The sequence below is a fragment of the Chiloscyllium punctatum genome, chromosome 26 (genome assembly GCF_047496795.1).
Source record: "Chiloscyllium punctatum isolate Juve2018m chromosome 26, sChiPun1.3, whole genome shotgun sequence".
Taxonomy (NCBI): Eukaryota; Metazoa; Chordata; class Chondrichthyes; order Orectolobiformes; family Hemiscylliidae; genus Chiloscyllium; species Chiloscyllium punctatum.
In genome coordinates, this window is record NC_092764.1 from 29,343,439 (window position 1) to 29,362,450 (window position 19,012).

The 19,012-nt window shown below is 43.6% G+C and overlaps 1 protein-coding gene across 3 annotated transcripts in view; it reads right to left on the reverse strand.

Annotated features, from left to right (window-relative positions):
* The window catches only part of dhx38 (DEAH (Asp-Glu-Ala-His) box polypeptide 38), a 133,655-nt gene that overhangs the window by 111,635 nt on the left and 3,008 nt on the right, over positions 1–19,012 (reverse strand). For all 3 annotated transcript variants that reach the window (XM_072595991.1, XM_072595992.1, XM_072595990.1), the window contains exons 3-4: positions 11,787–11,956; positions 7,020–7,169 (exon numbers count right to left, since the gene is read on the reverse strand). In XM_072595991.1, the coding sequence (XP_072452092.1) occupies positions 7,020–7,169; positions 11,787–11,956 (320 nt within the window). The remainder of the gene's footprint in view (positions 1–7,019; positions 7,170–11,786; positions 11,957–19,012) is intronic.

Here is a 19,012-nt window from a genome sequence, read left to right on the forward strand (position 1 = left end):
CCACTCCAACCTCTTGCCCTCACAACGCACAGCCCTCCACTTCCTCCACTCCAACCCCAACCTCACCATCAACCACGCAGACTAGGGTAGTGCAGTAATAGTGTCGCGCACTGACCTCTACAGTGCTGAAGCAAGGTGCCAACTCGCAGACACCTCCTACTACTGACTCTCCTTGATCATGACCTCACCTCCAAACCGTCATCTCCCAGACGACCCACAACCTTATCACCTTTGGGGATCTCCCATCCACAGCACAGAATGTCCAGGTGGATGGGGTGTGTTGGACCATCTTGGCAACCTCCTACCCATTCCTGGACCTCTCTATCACTCTCTCTGGCGACCGACTAGCCACAGACATATATGACAAGCCCACCGTCTCCCAGAGCTACCTAGACGACACCACCTCTCACCCTACCTCCTATAAAAATGCAATCTCTTATTCCTAATTCCTCCGCCTTCGCCGCATCTATTCCCAGGATGACCAATTCCACCTCAAAGTTCCAGGTGCCCTCCTCCTTCCACGATCATAACTTCCTTTCCCACGTGATTGACGATCCCTTCTGCATCTCCTCCACTTCATGCACCACCGCCCTTGAACACCACCCTTCCCAATGCAACAAGGACAGAAGCCCCCGGTCCTCAACTTCGACCCATAACCTCCGCATACAGCGCATCATCCTCCACCACTTCCGCACCCTCCAAACGGACCCCACCACCAGAGATATATTTTCCTCCCCATCCATATTAGCGTTCTGAAAAGACCATTCCCTCCGCGACTCCCTCGTCAGATTCACACCCCCTATCAGCCCACACCTCATTCCTGACACCTTTCCCTGCCACCGCAGGAAGTGCAAAACTTGCATCCACACCTCCAACCAAGGCCCGAAGGGATCCTTCCATGTCAATCAGAAATTCACTTGCACCTCTATCAATGTCATCCACTGCATCCGTTGCACCCGATGTGGTTTCCTTTACGTCGGGGAGACAGGACACCTTCTTGCAGATCATTTCAGAGAACATCTCTGGGACACCTGCACACACCAACCCCACCGCCCCGTTGCTGAACACTTCAACTCCCCTCCCACTCTGTCATGGACATGCATATCCTGGGCCGCCTCCACCACCAAACCATTACTACCCAACGCCTGGAGGAGGGATGCCTCATATTCCACCTTGGGACCCTGCAACCACATGGGATAAATATGCATTTCAACAGCTTCCTCATTTCCCCTCTCCCCACATTATCCCAACTAAAACGTTGATTCTCCTGCTCCTTGGATGAAGCCTGACCTGCTGTGCTTTTCTAGCACCACATACTTGACTCTGATTGCCAGCATCTGCAGTCCTCACTTTCTCCTACCTTTCAAGAAAAAGCTGTTGTGAAATTTTAAGGTTGTAACATTGACATGGGAAATGAAGAGCTGAAGATGTGTTGCTGGAAAAGCGCAGCAGGTCAGGCAGCATCCAAGGAGCAGGAGAATCGACGTTTCGGGCATGAGCCCTTCTTCAGGAATGAGGAAAGCGTGTCCAGCAGGCTAAGAAAAAAGGTAGGGAGGAGGGACTTGGTGGAGAGGTGTTGGAAATGCGATAGGTGGAAGGAGGTCAAGGTGAGGGTGATAGGTCGAGTTGGGGTGGGGGCGGAGAGGTCAGGAAGAAGATTGCAGGTTAGGAAGGCGGTGCTGAGTTCGAGGGATTTGACTGAGACAAAGTGGGGGGAGGGGAAATGAGGAAACTGGAGAAATCTGAGTTCATCCCTTGTGGTTGGAGGGTTCCTAGGCGGAAGATGAGGCGCTCTTCCTCCAACCGCCATGTTGCTATGGTCTGGTGATAGAGGAGTCCAAGGACCTGCATGTCCTTGGTGGAGTGGGAGGGGGAGTTGAAGTGTTGAGCCACGGGGTGGTTGGGTTGGTTGGTCCGGGTGTCCCAGAGGTGTTCTCTGAAACGTTCCGCAAATAGGCAGCCTGTCTCCACAATATAGAGGAGGCCACATCGGGTGCAGCGAATGCAATAAATGATGTGTGTGGAGGTGCAGGTGAATTTGTGGTGGATATGGAAGGATCCCTTGGGGCCTTGGAGGGAAGTTCCATTTCCAAACGGACCCCACCACCAGGGATATATTTCCCTCTCCTCCCCTATCAGCGTTCCGAAAAGACCACTCCCTCCGTGACTCCCTCGTCAGGTCCACACCCCCCCACCAACCCAACCTTCCCCTGCAACCGCAAGAAATGCAAAACTTGCGCCCATACCTCCCTCCCTTACTTCCCTCCAAGGCCCCAAGGGATCCTTCCATATCCGCCTCAAATTCACCTGCACCTCCACAGGTGAGGGTGGGCACACAGTAATCTCAGAAGTGGTGTAGTCAATATACAGTCCCTGTACACATCGATCCATCACGACGAAGGTCTCCAAGCCCTCCTTTCTTACTCTCACACTGTCCAAACCAGTACCCTTCCACCGATACCCTCATCTGTCTGGCTGAACTGGTTCTCATCCTCAACAACTTCTCCTTCCAATCCTTCCACTTCCTCCAAACCAAAGGGACATTCATGGGCACCCACTCGGGATTCAGCTTTGCATGCCTGTTTGTCAGATATGTGGAACACTCCATCTTCCGCAGTTACACTGGCACTATCCCCCACCTGTTCCTCCACGACATCAACGACTATCAGTGCAGCCTCGTGCTCCCATGAGGAGGTTGAACATTTCAGTAACTTTACCAACACCTTCCACCCCAACCTCAAATTCACCTGGACCATCTCGGCAACCTCCCTCCCCTTCCTGGACCTTTCCAGCAATGTCTCTGGCGACCGACTAACCACAGACATATACTACAAGCCCACCGTCTCCCACAGCTTCTAGACTACACTTCCTCCACCCTACCTCCTGTAAAAACGACTTGCCTTATTCCCAATTCCTCCGCCTCCACCGTTTATATCCCCAGCAAGACCAATTTCATCTCAAAGTCCCAGATGGCCTCCTTCTTCCACGATTGCAACTTCCCTTCCCACATGGTTGACGATGCCCTCCAGCCTATCTCCTCCACTTCACGCACCACTGCCCTTGAATCCCACCCCTCCCAACGCAACAAGGACAGAAAACCCTGGTCCTCAACTTCCACACGACCAACCACCGCATACAACGCATCATCCTCCGCCACGTCCGCAACCTCCAAACGGACCCCACCACCAGAGGTACATTTCTCTCCCAACCCCTATCAGCATTCCGAAAAGACCATTCCCTCCGCGACTCTCTCGTCAGATCCACATCCCCACCAGCCCACATCCGATTCCTGGCACCTTTCCCTGCCACCGCAGGAAGTGCAAAACCTGCGCCCACATCACTCCCCTCACCTCCAACCAAGGCCCCAAGGGATCCTTCCACACCCGTCAAAAATTCACCTGTACCTCTACCAATGCTATCCACTGCATCCGTTGCACCAGGTGTGGTCTCCTCCACATCGGGGGGACAGGACATCTTCTTGCGGATCGTTTCAGAGAACATCCCTGGGACATCCGTACCCACCAACTCCACTGCCCTGTGGCTGAACACTTCAACTCCCCCTCCCACTCCATCAAGGACATCCATGTCTTGGGCCACCTCCACTGCCAAACCATTACCCCCAATACCTGGAGGAGGAATGCCTCATATTCCGCCTTGGGACCCTGCAACCACATTGGATAAATGTACATTTCAACAGCTTCCTCATTTCCCCTTCCCCCTACATTATCCCAGTCCCAAGCCTCCAGCTCTGCACCGCCCCCCTGACCCATCCTCACTGCCCCCTCTGACCTATCACCTTTTCCCTCACTTTCATCCACCTATTACTTTCCCACCTACCTCCCCAATCCCATGCCCTCCCATTTATCTGTCAACCCCAACCACAAGCCTCATTCAAGATGAAGGGCTATTACCTGAAACGTTGATTCTCCTATTCCTTGGATGCTACCTGACCTGCTGTGCATTTCCAGCACCACACTCTCGACACTGTTCTTGCAAGGTACAACATTTCAACGCTAATAGTTTCTATTATTGTGTAAAGGTGAAAGTATTTTAGTATGATTGGCTGCTTGAATAACCTGTCTTGACAGTGTGATGCTGGAGAAGCACAGCAGGTCAGGCAGCATCTGAGGAGCAGGAGAATTGATGTTTCGGGCATAAGCCCTCCTGATGAAGGACTTATGCCCAAAACTTTGATTCTCCTGCTCCTCGGATGCTGCCTGACTTGCTGTGCTTTTCCAGCACCACATTCTCAAGTCTGATTTCCAGCATCTGCAGTCCTCACTTTCTTCTGCTTGGATAGCCTGAATATATGACTATTGCTCCATCCCACGAATGCTTAGTAACGCATGCTACAATCAGCTACATACCACTGTGTGGCAATAGAGATTAAACTCTCATCCAAGCCAGAGGGAACAACCTATTCTTATCCAACCTGTTATGCCTTGTATGGATTTAACCAGTTTCAACAAGACCACTTCTCAATCTTTTAAACTTTAGGGAATACAGACCTAGTTTTCTCAAAGAATATCCTGCCATCCCAAGTATGAACCTTCTGAACCTCCACAGAACTCTCTCGACAGCAACTATATCCTCCCTTCGATAAGGAGACAATAACTGTGCACAATACTCCAGATGAGGTATTACCAAGACTCTACATAACTTAGGTTATGATTTGGAGATGTCGGTGTTGAACTGGGGTGTACAAAGTTAAAAGTCACACAACACCAGGTTATAGTCCAACAGGTTTAATTGGAAGCATACTAGCTTGCGGAGCGACATTCCTTCATCAGGTGATAGATTACTTAGATTAGATTACTTGCTGTGTGGAAACAAGCCCTTCGGCCCAACAAGTCCACATCGACCCCCCGAAGAACAACCCCTCCCGACCCATTCCCCTACATTTCCCCCTTCACCTAACACTATGAGCAATTTAGCATGGCCAATTCACCTAACCTGCACAGCTTTGGACTGTGGGAGGAAACTGGGGCACCTGGAGGAAACCCACGCAGACACAGGGAGAACATGCAAACTCCACACAGACAGTTGCCTGAGGCGGGAATTGAACCCGGGTCTGGTGCTGTGAGGCAGCAGTGCTAAGCACTGTGCCACCGTGCCGCCATAACTATAATAAGACATCTTTATTTCCTAACTTAAATCCCCTTGAAATGAAAGCCAATATGCTGTTTGCCTACATACTTGCTAAAGGCACTTGCATGATCATTTTTATCGGCTCATGGACAAAGATACCCAAATCCCTTTGGACACAGGCTTCTAAACGTGGCACCATTTGTGAAATATTTTATCTTTTGGATTTTTCTACCAAAGTGATTAGTTTCACACTGATTTGCATTATATTCCACCTGTTTATTCAATCAGCCTGCCCAAGTCACACAGTCATAGAGATGTTCAGCACAGGAATAGACCCTTCTGTCCAACTTATCCATGTTGATCAGATATTCTAAATTAATCTAGCACTATTTGCCAGCATTCCTATAAACTTTTCCTATTCATGCACCCATCCAGATACCATTTAAATGTTGTAATTGTACCATCCTTTACCACCTCCTCTAGCAGCACATTCCATACACAATTCTCTGCGTGAAAAAGTTGCCTTTTAGGTCCCTTTCATACCTTTCTTCTCTCACCTTAAACTGAACTTCATGAAGTATCCATGCTTTCTTACGTAAATTTACACTCTTTCACAGTTTGGTATCATCAGCCAATTTGTAAAATCATAATTGGTCCTCACATCTAAATTTACTTATACAAATTGTACTTATCCTGTCGTACCCCTCTAGTAACAGTGTACTTTTCTGAGAATGATCTGCTTATTCTCTGCTTTCTGTCTATTAACCAATTCTCAATCCATGCTAATAAAAGCAAAATACTGTGTTTGCTGGAAATCTGACATAAGCACAGGGAATGCTAGAAAAACTCAGCAGGTATCTGGCATCATCTGTGGAGAACAGAACTGTTCTGAGGAAGTGTTATATAGGACTTGAAACATTAACACTACTTCTCTCGCCACAAACACAGCCAAACCTGATTTTCTCCAGCATTCTCTGTGCTTGCCTCAATCCAAACGAGTATTATCGCCCAAATTCCATGCGCTATAACTTTCTTTACTCACCTCTTGTGTGGGAGCTTATCAAAAGCCTTCTGAAAATCCAACACATCACATCCATTGGCTCTCCTTCATCTATGCTATCCTCACAAAATTATAACAAACTTGTTAAACATGTTTTCCCTTCCATAATTGCATGTCGATGATGTTTAATTTTCCCATTCTTTTCTAAATATTTTGTTAGTAATCTTTATTAAGAGGTGAGGATGAAAAGTATCTAGAGACTACTAACATAATCATCAAGGAAACAAATGGGGTATTCAGAAGAAGCCTCTCTTTCCAGGTAGTACTGCGAAAGTGAAATTCAATGTGGTGGGAAGTGATCGAAGCAAATTGTCTGGATGCATTTAAGAGGAACCAGATAAGCAAATAGGGAGAAAGAAATAAAGGGTGATGCTGACAACTCTTTGTGAAAAGCTTGGAGTAGGGCAAGACGTCAAGTGAAACAAAAACACCTACGTAAATTGGTTGGGCTGAAAAACCTGTTCCTAAGCACATATTCTAGTAATTTTACGCATCACTGCTAATTTCCCAAAGATCCCTTCACGCGTGCTACGCTGAATGAGGAAGCGCAGCCATTAGATTAGCTAATCAATAAAAATCCAGTGACGTCAAACCTGTACCTGTGTCGCCAGCAATATAATCAAAATTTCATACATTTAATGAAACAAAAAGTACTGTGGTAACTGGAAATCTGAAACAAAACAAATTGGGGAAATCCAGCAGGACTGGCCGTATCTCGAGAGAGAAAGCAAAGTTAATATTACAAAGAGTTACTGAACTTGCAATGTTAACTCTGCTTTCTCTCCACAGATGCTGCCAGTCCTGCTGTGTTTCTTTAGCAATTTCTGTTTTTGTTTCAATCATTCAGTACAGAAAACTAACTTGCATTTACCTTTTAATCTGTGCTTAGGTGTGCTTGGTTCATCTTTTCTGTTGCTTCTACTTCGATCTGAGCAATTGTCTCTGTACCCTCTTTCACTGCGCTCTGATCTGTCTCTGTCCTTGTTCCTAGAGGAACTGGACTTACTCCACTCTCGATCATCTAGGAAGAACAAAACAAATTAGCTGCACTGGAAGAAGCAAGTTAATTTGCTGTATCTTGCTCTACAACTAAGATAGAAGCAAATTTTTTTTAGTTAGGTGGCTAGGAGGCAGTGAGGATGCAGATGCTGGAGATCAGAGTCAAGAGCGTACTGCTGAAAAAGCACAGCAGGTCAGACAGCATCTGAGGAGCAGGAGAATCGATGTTTGGGCATAAGCTCTTATAGTCAAACAGGGTCATATTCCATAACTTTTAAACTGTTCTTATTAAGGAACCTTCTGAAATTGACCTTTTTTAAACTGCACACTGATAGGTTATGAAGATGACCAGAGAGTCACTGGACTCTCGTCTGTGGATTCAGAAATTGCTGCATTTGTCCCGTCAAGACAAAATACACAGTCCAGACTGGGGATGTCAATTTCCATCTCCTGAAACAATCCAAAAGGTGTTTACTAACTTGAATGCATGTTTTTGAAACCAAAATAATAATAATCTCAAACACCCAATTTGAATATATTCAAATAATAATACAGGCTTTCATTGCTCAATGAACACTATATTTGAAAAGGGAACTGTGAGAACTCATATGGTAAGGCTATCATGTTGGCTTCCCTTTTAATCTTTAAGTGTTTTCTGCAGAATGACACTAAAGCAACTGCAGTGAAACAGGCAAGATGTCCATGCCTTAAGACCTCTAGACAACACCCCCGAAGGGTCTCCAAACCTGTTCCTTTTCAAATCCTCTAATGCAGAAAACTAACTTTCCGGTAACAGGACCATAAGTAACTAATTTCGCAATCTGTAGAAGTTCCATGTCCTCCTAACAAAGTTGCAGTGATTCTGGTATATACGACTCTGGCTAAATGCACTCAATTACTTTACAGGCCTGCATCATAGGCTTCCAAGATGAGCCAATCACTTGAATTACAGATTATCATTTTGTTTATAACTTGTAAAAATGCACTATCCTCTGTACATGTATACTTCCTTGATAGCATATCTGCATGTGTGAGAGTGAATGAGTGATGTGGCATTAGACTTTCAGGGCAAATAAATAAGTAAATCACCGTCATGACTTATAGTCACTGTTATAGACATGCTTGGGAGAGAATGAAAATCCAGTGTCCTTTCTTTTACTGACTGTAACCAGTGTAGTTTTAGGAATGAAAACATATTAATTGTCAAGAAAAAGAAAGCATGTGTTTTCCTCACCCTTTAAGGAACCAAATCTGTCGTCCTTATCTGGCCTGACCTATATGTGACCACAGACCCACAGTAATGTAGTTGACTCTTAACAATTACGGATGGGCAAGAAATGCTGGTCAAACCAAAGATGCCTACATTCCCTGAACAAATTTTTTAAAAATGACTCAATGTGTCCGCTCAAGAAAAAACACAGGTAGGGAAGATTAATGTGCTTTGAAAACCTGTAAACCAAAAGATTAGTTTGTAGTTCACACATTTGAAGTGGCTTTGAAGGTTACCATTGTTCTGGACCCATTAAGGAATATTTTACACTTAGAATTGCAGTTCAGATGGAGTCAAATTGATGGAGTCAGATATCAGAATTTTTTGCCAGATTCCCTGCAGAGATAAATGTTCAGACAGTTACAAAGTTAAGCATGTGTGGCCTTTGTTCTCAGACATCAATTTTCTTCACAGATGGACTTAGACTGGTAATTACCCTAAGGGGTTTAGTAAGGTACAGTAGCTGCCAGGTTTAAAAGACAAGGGAATTAATATTACTGCAATGATCCTCTCTGTAGTCTATTCAGATCTCTCTGGATCTTCAGTTATAACACATGGTCAACTTTTACTGTTTATCCAGAATGGCTTTAAGCTTGAAGTCACTGCAATACAATTGTTTTGTTTCATTAAATTGAAAACTTGGAGATGTGGAGGCTGAGAGACCATTGATTCAAAGCTTGGAATAAAAGATGAACAATGGCAAGTGCAATGTCTAAAAGACAGGTGCAGTCTGGGGGTATCTGTTCAAGAGGTCCCCTTAAAACGCTTTACTTGCGTTTCACACTATCAAGTCTACTGCTCACAATGTGCTCTACATTGGGGAAACAAAGTGGAGACTGAACAACCGCTTCACAGAACACTTGTATTCTGTTTCCAATTGCCTACCACTTCAACACACCACCCTGTTCCCTGGCAACGTCAATGTCTCAAGCTTGATGCAATGCTCTAGCAAAGCCCTGGGCAAGCTGAAAGAATAGCACCTCATTTTCCACTTGGGAACCTGCAGCCTTCCAGACTTAATATTGAGTTCAATAACATTAGGGTTTGAGCTCTTCCATGTCCGTAGCCCAACCCCCACAAACCAGGCCTTGTTATCAGATAATCTGCTTTTGCACACCACCCATAGTTAGCTACTAACAGTCCCCATTAATAGCTATTCACTGTCCGAGCCAGATCATTATCCACTCCTTTGTCTGACCAACTGTTCTTCTCTTTCTTTGGACTCTATCCGCACCGAGCATTTATTCCTTAGTTCCCCCCCCACAATCTACATTCTGCACATAAACCAACATTTTCCCAATATCAGTTCTGTGGAAGGGCCACTCGACCCAAAACAGTAGCTCTGATTTCTCTCCATAAATGCTGCCTGACGTGCTGAGCTTTTACAGCAATTTCTATTTTTATCAAACGTTTACTCATTAGTCAACTCGTCCACTGGATTAAGGGATTATTGTCTAGTTGTGTCCAGCCAATAGACCTGAAACCTAATAAAATTAGGAAGCAGGTAATGCTTTTTGATAATTAAAAGATGTTTGAATGAGCACATATGATAAATCAAAGGAGTTGCAATCAGATTCTCTCAAAAGGGAAATTAAACTAACATGAGAAAGGTGGTGGCTGGGTCCTGTAACAGGATGCTTTTGGGATTAGTGAAAATTGTAGATTACCATGCATTTCAAAATCTTTAAACTTGTATTACATGTAAGCAGTTCAGTTATTTTATTTTATCTTGATTTCTTATGTGTAATAAACTTCTTTTTGTATTGTTAGAACAAATCTACAACATTGGATGTTTATGTTTCAGGAAAAGACTACCCTGTTAACACCATAAACAAACAAAACACAATCTATCAAGCCAATTTTTATCTAAGATCTGACTTGTCCAGTGATAATTTCATCTGGAATCACACCAAATGCGACAAACAGAAATGCAATTCATTTCCTAAATGGTGAGAGTTCAAAAGTGTTGATTCCCAAAACAAACTGCACAACCTTGTTCATAAATCACAAAGCTAATATGCAGGTATAGCAAATAACAAGGAAGGCGATGATATGTTAACTTTTATTGTAAGTGGATTTGAGTACAGGAGTAAAGATATCTTGGTGGGTTGTAGATAGCATTGTTGAGAGTATATCGGAATATTGTATATTTATTCAGTCCTCTCACCAATGAAAAAATGTATTTTCTAATAAAGTGAGTGCAACAAAGGTTAACCAAACTAATCCCTGGGATAACAGGATTGTTTCATGAGGATTGAGAGGCCTGGACCTATTTTTTTCTAGAGTTTTGAGAGGTGATATCATTGAAGTAAAGAAAATTCTTATAGATCTGAAGAGGATAAATGTAGGATGATGTTTTTCTTGGCTGAGAGTCAGCTGTCCAGAACCAGGTGCCATCATATCAGAATAAGAGATAGGCCATTTAGGTTTTGAACTTACAGGGTGCCAAATCTTTGGAATTCTCTACTTTAGAGGTTGTGAAAATTCAGTCATTAAGTATATTCAAAATAGGTCTCTAGATATTAGAGACAGCAAAGGATATGTGGATGACACATGAAAAATGCACGGAGGTAGAAAATCAACCATGAACCATTTGAACGACACAGCAGGCTCAAGGGGCCAAATGGCCTATTCTTGCTCCTGTTTTCTATGTTTGATTTTAAATAAATAAAATGGATGTTTTCAATTGATTATATTTGGATATTAAAAACATATTCTGCCTAAATCATAAGTGTTTCATGTGTAATCCAACCCAGTAACAACTCAAAGTGCTGTTTACAGCATATGCATATATAATACAGAAAACTCAATTTGTCATAATTATCAATTAGAGTTTACTGATCATATGGAATGTTGAAGATCAGTGAAAAATAGGAAATTTAACTTGAGTTTAATTTGAAAGAGGACTGCAACTTTTATTAAGATCTTTCATGAAAAAAAAAGAAGGAAAAAGATAAGCATGATTGCAAAATAAAAACAAAGAAAAGCCACCAAATCAGATTTGATAAACAACCTTTGGCAGTGAATAGCTAAGGAAAAGAGGTTTACAAGTTTTCCAAAGCAAAATCCAGAATTGCTGTAAATGTCCAGTTATGAACCATTGTTAGAAAACTTAATATGAATGTTTAGTTACTATGTAAATCTTTTTACATAAGCTCAAAATTATAGTTTCCCTCAGTGTCCATATCTTGGAAACTACAAGCCCACTGATAAGTAACATTACATTCTTTCAATTATATGTCAAAATTGAATTCCAAAGTGAGTTCTTTAAAGATCCCAGTGCCCCCAAAATTAAAAAGTCTAACTTCAGCTACATTTAAACACCAACAGAAATATTTAGAATTTTAATACAAACTCTCTTTGACTCACAATCACGGTCTCTGCTTCGTTCCCTTTTCTTTTCCTTCTCATTGTCCTTTGATGATGCATAAACCCCATGTTCTCGACGATCCCGTTCTCTTTGTCGATGACGTTCCTTAAATTCCTCACTAACACCACCTGTGTGCGAAGGTGTCTCTGCACCAGAGGTACGATAGTACCTATAATATAAGGGTCATTTTTTAAGCTAGGGATACAACAATATGGTGGCAACAAATATCAACTTAGTATTAGGCTGAAAATGGACAATTTGTATTTTGTTCAAACTTTCATAGAGTCATAGAGATATACAGCACGGAAACAGACCCTTCGGTCCAACTCGTCCATGCCAACCAGATATACTAAATAAATCTAGTCCCATTTGCCAGTATTTCGCCCACGTTCCTCTAAAACCTTCCTATTCATGTACCCATCCCATTGCCTTTTAAATGTTGCAATTGTACCAACCTTCACCACTTCCTCTGGCATCTCATTCCATACACACACCACTCTCTGCACAAAAAAAGTTGTCCTTAGGTCCCTTTTAAATCTTTCCCTTCTTACCTTAAACCTATGCCCTCTAGGTTTGGACACCCCCATCCCAGGGAAAAGACCTCTTTACCCAGTCATCAGTACAATTTGCAGAAACACCAGTTCAAGGCGAAAACCAACATTTTGATTGCTTGAGAGGAGAGTGCTGGTTGGTCGGTCAGTGGATTCTATGGAGAATACAGCCATTTATGATGATTGACTGTTAACTGCCAGACTATGTTTAGATTGAAATCAGGCAGATTGACTTTATTTGTTCAGGGCATTACCCTGACAAATGAACCTAATCGCCTACTGTGTGGAGTTGAAAGAGGCACAGGTCACAAACATTTTCTGTCTGTCAGCATTCATACGTGGATTCCAGTATACCACATTGGAAATCTGACTGAAAAGACTAAACTGGTTGTCAGCTTAATTATTTGTATACTCTGGTTTAAAAGTGGATAAAGACCCAGCCTCAAATGAGTTCCCCAGGCTACTGTGGGAAATGAAGGAGGAAATCCCTGGGGCTCTGACCTAATTTCCTCAGGCAGCTGGGGAAATTTGACCTGTCCACATGGACCCTAACCAACTCTTATAGATGCACCATATCTGGGTGCATAATGGCCTGTTACAACAACTGCTCTGTCCGGGACCACAAGAAACGACAGAACTTTGTATGCACAACTCAGGCCATCAAGGGAGCCAACCTCCCATCTATGGACTCCACCCACACTTCGCACTGTCGCAAAAAGGTTTCCAACATTATCAAAGACCACTCCTACCCTGGTAATGTTCTCCTACAATATCTTTGTCAGGCAGAAGATACAGAAGCTTGAACACAAGCACCAAAAGGCTTAAGATTAGCTTCTTCCCTGCTGTTATTAGACCGATGAATAATGTTGATCTTACTTTAGGCACCTCCTATGCAGTGTAACCTGTATGCTTCACTCTACCTAAGCACCCTATGATTTGTATGTCCTTGTTTGCTATGATTTGCTTGTACTGCTCGTACTGTACTTAGGTACATGTGATTACAATAAGTCAAAAAAAAACTGTTTCCTAACATCTCTCCTGAACGGTCTGGCCCCAACTCTCAGACGATGCCACCCTTGTTCTAGAATCTCCAAACTGTTTCTTTCAATCCTTAACCTTCTAAAAGTGGAAAGTGTGTGCACATTCAGCTATTGACCGAGCAAATTGCAGCGCTGATGAAAGAACTCGAGGACCTTAGGCTCATCCGAGAGAACGAGATCTTTCTGGACAAGACCTTCAGCGAGGTTATTACACCAATCATGCCAGAAGAGAGCAGACTATGAGGAAGGCAGAGAGGAGACAGGTGCAAGAGGCCCCAGGAAAAGAACCTGTCAGGAACAAGTTGAAGCTTTTGGAAACAGTAGAGACTGATGACACTGCCAGTTCGCAAGGTGGCCCGGTCTGTCAATCAAAAGTTGGCGCAGAGGCAGAGCGGAAGGGTCGGACATCGCACAGTGCCGTGGTAAGAGGGGACTCCATAATGAGAGGAGCTGACCGGGGTTTTTGTGGCAGCAGACGGGATTTAAGGATGGTGTGTTGCCTTCCTGGTGCCAGGGTGAAAGCTATCGCGGATAGAGTGCAGGAAATCCTCAAGGACGAGGGTGAAGAGCCAGAGGTGGTGGTACATGTCGGCATAAATGATGTCAGGAAGAAGAGAAGGAACATACTATAGCGGGACTTCGGAGAACTAGGAAGAAGGCTGAAAAGCAGGACTTTCAAGGTGATTATCTCCGGTTTGCTTCCAGTTCCTCGGGCTGGTGTGGCCAGAAACAGGGAGATAATGGACTTGACCGTGTGGTTGGGGAACTGGTGCAGGAAGCAAGGATTTAAGTTCTTGGATCACTGGGGTATGTTTTGTGGTAAGCATAAATTCTACAAGAGACGGTTTGCACCTTAATAGGTTAGGGACCAGCATTCTGGCAGGCAGGTTTTTTACTGCAACACTGCTACATTTAAACTAAGTAGCGGGGGGAGGGGACAAACTGGATGTTTAAAAAGGAAATTGAAGGGAAAGTAGAACAAGAGAAGTCAAGAAAGGCAACTATCAATGACGCAGAAAACTCGGAAAGGGATCATGTTGTAAGGTTGAGTGAAATAGGGGTTGATGGGAAGGGTGAGAGCAGTAACAAATTAAAAATACTATACATGAATGCACGAAGCATTAGACATAAGATGGATGAGCTTGAGGCTCTTTTGGAAATTGGCATATACGATATTGTGGGGATAACTGAGAAGTGGCTTCAAGTGGACAGGGCCTGGGAAATGAATATTCAAGGCTACACGTGCTATCGTAAGGATAGACTGACGGGCAGAGGGGGTGGGGTGGCCTTGTTGGTAAGGGAGGATATTCAGTCCCTGACCTAGAGTCAGGGGATGTAGAGTCAGTGTGGATAGAGCTGCGAAATACTAAGGGCAAAAAGACCCTCTTGGGAGTCATCTACAGGCCCCCAAACAGTAGTCTGGATGTCGGATGTAAGTTGAATCAGGAACTGAAATTGGCCTGTCGCAAAGATGTTACTACAGTTGTTATGGGGGATTTTAACATGCAGGTAGACTGGGAGAATCAGGATGGAATTGGACCTCAAGAAAGAGACTTTGTGGAGTGCCTCAGAGATGGATTCTTAGAGCAGCTGGTGCTGGAGCCGACCAGGGAGAAGGCAAATCTGGATCTGGTATTGTGTAACGAGCCAGAATTGGTCAGAGACCTCGAAGTGAAGGAGCCATTGGGAAGTAGTAACCATAATACATTAAGCTTCAATCTGCAATTTGAGAGGGAGAGGGTACAGTCGGAAGTGACAGTACTTCTGTTGAATAAAGGGAACAATGGAGCTATGAGGGAGGAGCTGGCCAAAGTTCAATGGTGCAATGCCTTAGCAGGGAGGGCCGTGGAGGAACAATGGCGGATATTTCTGAGTTTAATGCAGAAGTTGCAGGATCAGTTCATTCCTAAAAGGAAGAAAGATCCCAGGAGGAGGCATGGGCGGCCGTGGCTGATGAGGGAAGTTAAGAAACATATAAAGTTAAAAGAGAAAAAGTATAACATAGCAAAGATAAGTGGGAAAACTGAGGACTGGGAAGCTTTTAAAGAGCAACAGAGGATTACTAAGAAGGAAATACGCAGAGAAAAAATGAGGTACAAAGGTAAACTGGCCAATAATATAAAGGAGGATAGTAAAAGCTTTTTTAGGTATGTGCAAGGCAAAAAAATGGTTAGGACTAAAATTGGGCCCTTGAAGACAGAAACAGGGGAATATATTACGGGGAACAAAGAAATGGCAGAAGAATTGAATGGGTACTTCAGATCTGTGTTCACTGGGGAAGACACAAGCAATCTCCCTGAGGTAACAGTGGCTGAAGGACCTAAACTTAAGGGAATTTATATTTGCCAGGATTTGGTGTTGGAGAGACTGTTAGGTCTGAAGGTTGATAAGTCCCCGGGGCCTGATGGTCTACATCCCAGAGTACTGAAGGAGGTGGCTGGGGAAATCGTGGATGCGTTGGTGATTATTTTCCAGAGTACGATAGATTCAGGGTCGGTTCCTGAGGATTGGAGGGTGGCTAATGTTATACCACTTTTCAAGAAAGGTGGGAGAGAGAAAGCAGGAAATTATAAACCAGTTAGTCTGACCTCAGTGGTGGGAAAGATGCTGGAATCTATTATAAAGGACGAAATTAAGGCACATCTGGATAGTAGTAACAGGACAGGACAGAGTCAGCATGGATTTATGAAGGGGAAATCATGCTTGACTAATCTTCTGGAATTCTTTGAGGATGTAACTCTGAAGATGGACGAGGGAGATCCAGTAGATGTAGTGTACCTGGATTTTCAGAAAGCTTTTGATAAAGTCCCACACAGGAGGTTAGTGAGTAAAATTAGGGCGCATGGTATTGGGGGCAAAGTACTAACTTGGATTGAAAATTGGTTGGCTGATAGGAAACAAAGAGTAGTGATAAATGGCTCCATTTCAGAATGGCAGGTGGTGACCAGTGGGGTACCGCAGGGATCAGTGCTGAGACCGCAGCTTTTTACAATATATATTAATGATATAGAAGATGGTATCAGCAATAACATTAGCAAATTTGCTGATGATACAAAGCTGGGTGGCAGGGTGAAATGTGATGAGGATGTTAGGAGATTACAGGGTGACCTGGACAAGTTAGGTGAGTGGGCAGATGCATGGCAGATGCAGTTTAATGTGGATAAATGTATGGTTATCCACTTTGGTGGCAAGAACAGGAAGGCAGATTACTACCTCAATGGAATCAATTTAGATAAAGGGGCAGTACAGAGAGATCTGGGTGTTCTTGTACACCAGTCAATGAAGGCAAGCATGCAGGTACAGCAGGTAATGAAGAAGGCTAATAGCATGCTGGCCTTCATAACAAGAGGGATTGAGTATAGAAGCAAAGAGGTTCTTCTGCAGCTGTACAGGGCCCTGGTGAGACCACACCTGGAGTACTGTGCGCAGTTCTGGTCTCCAAATCTGGGGAAAGACATTCTGGCTATTGAGGAAGTGCAGTGTAGGTTCACGAGGTCAATTCCTGGAATGGCAGGATTACCTTACATTGAAAGACTGAAGCGACTGGGCTTGTATACCCTTGAGTTTAGAAGACAGAGGGGATCTGATTGAGACATATAAGATTATGAAAGGATTGGACACTCTAGCAGCAGGAAACATGTTTCCACTGACGGGTGAGTCCCGAACCAGAGGACACAGCTTAAAAATACGGGGTAGACCATTTAGGACAGAGATGAGGAGAAACTTCTTCACCCGGAGAGTGGCGGCTGTGTGGAATGCTCTGCCCCAGAGGGCAGTGGAGGCCCAGTCTCTGGATTCATTTAAGAAAGAGTTGGATAGAGCTCTCAAAGATAGTGGAATCAAGGGTTATGGAGATAAGGCAGGAAGAGGATACTGATTAAGAATGATCAGCCATGATCATATTGAATGGCGGTGCAGGCGAGAAGGGCTGAATGGCCTACTCCTGCACCTATTGTCTATTGTCTAAATTCTTGAGAAAACAAGCATAATTTATATAGTCTCTCCTCATAACTTAACCTGATTTAGAGATAGGTAGCATTCTTGTAAACCTACATTGTACTCTCTCCAAGATCAATATATCCTTCCTTTGGTCTAGTATCCAGATCTGCTCCCAGTACTCCAAGGGAGTATAACCAGGGTTTTGTAGCAAAACTTCTGCATCCTTGTTCTCCAGTGCTCAAAATAAAATGGCCAGCATTCCATTAGTTTTCGTGATTAAAATGTCACAAACAAGTACAGAAAATAAAGATCTATGCACCTGAACCCCAAAGTCTCGGTGGAGATCCACTGCGCTTAACATCATACCATCTGGAAAGTATCCTGATCTATTGTTTCTCAGCCCAAAATGGATTATTCATACTTGAATCTTACATTGAAATCCATCTACCAAAGTTTTGGCCATTCGCTTAGCATAAAATTCTAAAGGTATATTGATATTCTATTTACACTGTTGCCTAACTTTACATAATCACTAAATTTTCATGTATGACTTTCTATGCTAGAATCAAATCATTAATAAATAATGTGAACAATTCATACTGAAACACAGATCCCTGCGGGACATCACTGGTCACATCCTGCCAATTTGAGTACTCACTCAACCAATTCCCCAAGCATGATGGTAATTTGCTCTCAATTCCGTGAGGTTCTCTTTAGAGACGCAAGGTTTGATCAGGATAGTCAGCAGAGCCTTGTCAGAAGGAGATAACAGCATGAAATAAATTGCTTCACGTGTTGCTCCAACTTGTCAGGTGATTTGAGGTGGATTAGACACTTTTCAGAGCCAAACATGACTACCATGGATCTTTTGTGACTTTTCATGATGTACTGTGGTAAAAGATCTGATCCCAGTAGACACTCCTGCAGCATGAGTTTTACGTGCCCCCTTTCAGCATCATGCTTCCACACTGAATAAATGGCTCAGGCCCAATTCAAAATGTTGCCAATAAAGCCTATTTTATAATCCAAGGAACTGTAGAAATCTCAAGCTGTATAGGTTTCCAGTAAGTAGCAATACAGAACCGCTTGGTTGATTTCTTGACTAAAATATTGAGAAAAGGGAGTTGGAAAACTGTTGCATTCCATCCTGCCAAATACAAGTCTAAGCCTATGTGGAGGAAGATACTTTCTATACAATCTGCTCAGCAATGTTATTGCACACCTCCAAAGAAGGTAGGACTTGAGCCCAGACCACTTGGTCAAGAGGTAAGGACATGACCACTGCACCACAGGAGCCCTCCCATGTGGGTGAAGAGAGTCAGAGGGCTCTCTGGGTATACCATGCAATTAAATGCAACATCTTTTCTCTTCAAGCAGCTGACCCAACTAGAGTGCCAGTAACTCTGCAGCTATAATAGTGCTGTTGAGAAAAGCTGAGGTTACAATGAAAAGAACAGGATGCATCTTTGTTGAGGAATACCTTAAAGGCTGGTAACCAGGCTTTGGAGTCATGGGAATGGCCAGGGGGCCCTTCTTCAGCTTTGGAATGTCAAAAGAAGAAGGCTTTAAGCCACTGGGTGGTTGTCCAATTTCAGCTCAAAGCTTTTCTGAGACTCAAAATCTTGGCTGTCCATTATAAAGGTCATTAATAGCCAATTAACAATCTTATTGGCCAACTATCTCTGCTCTGCTATA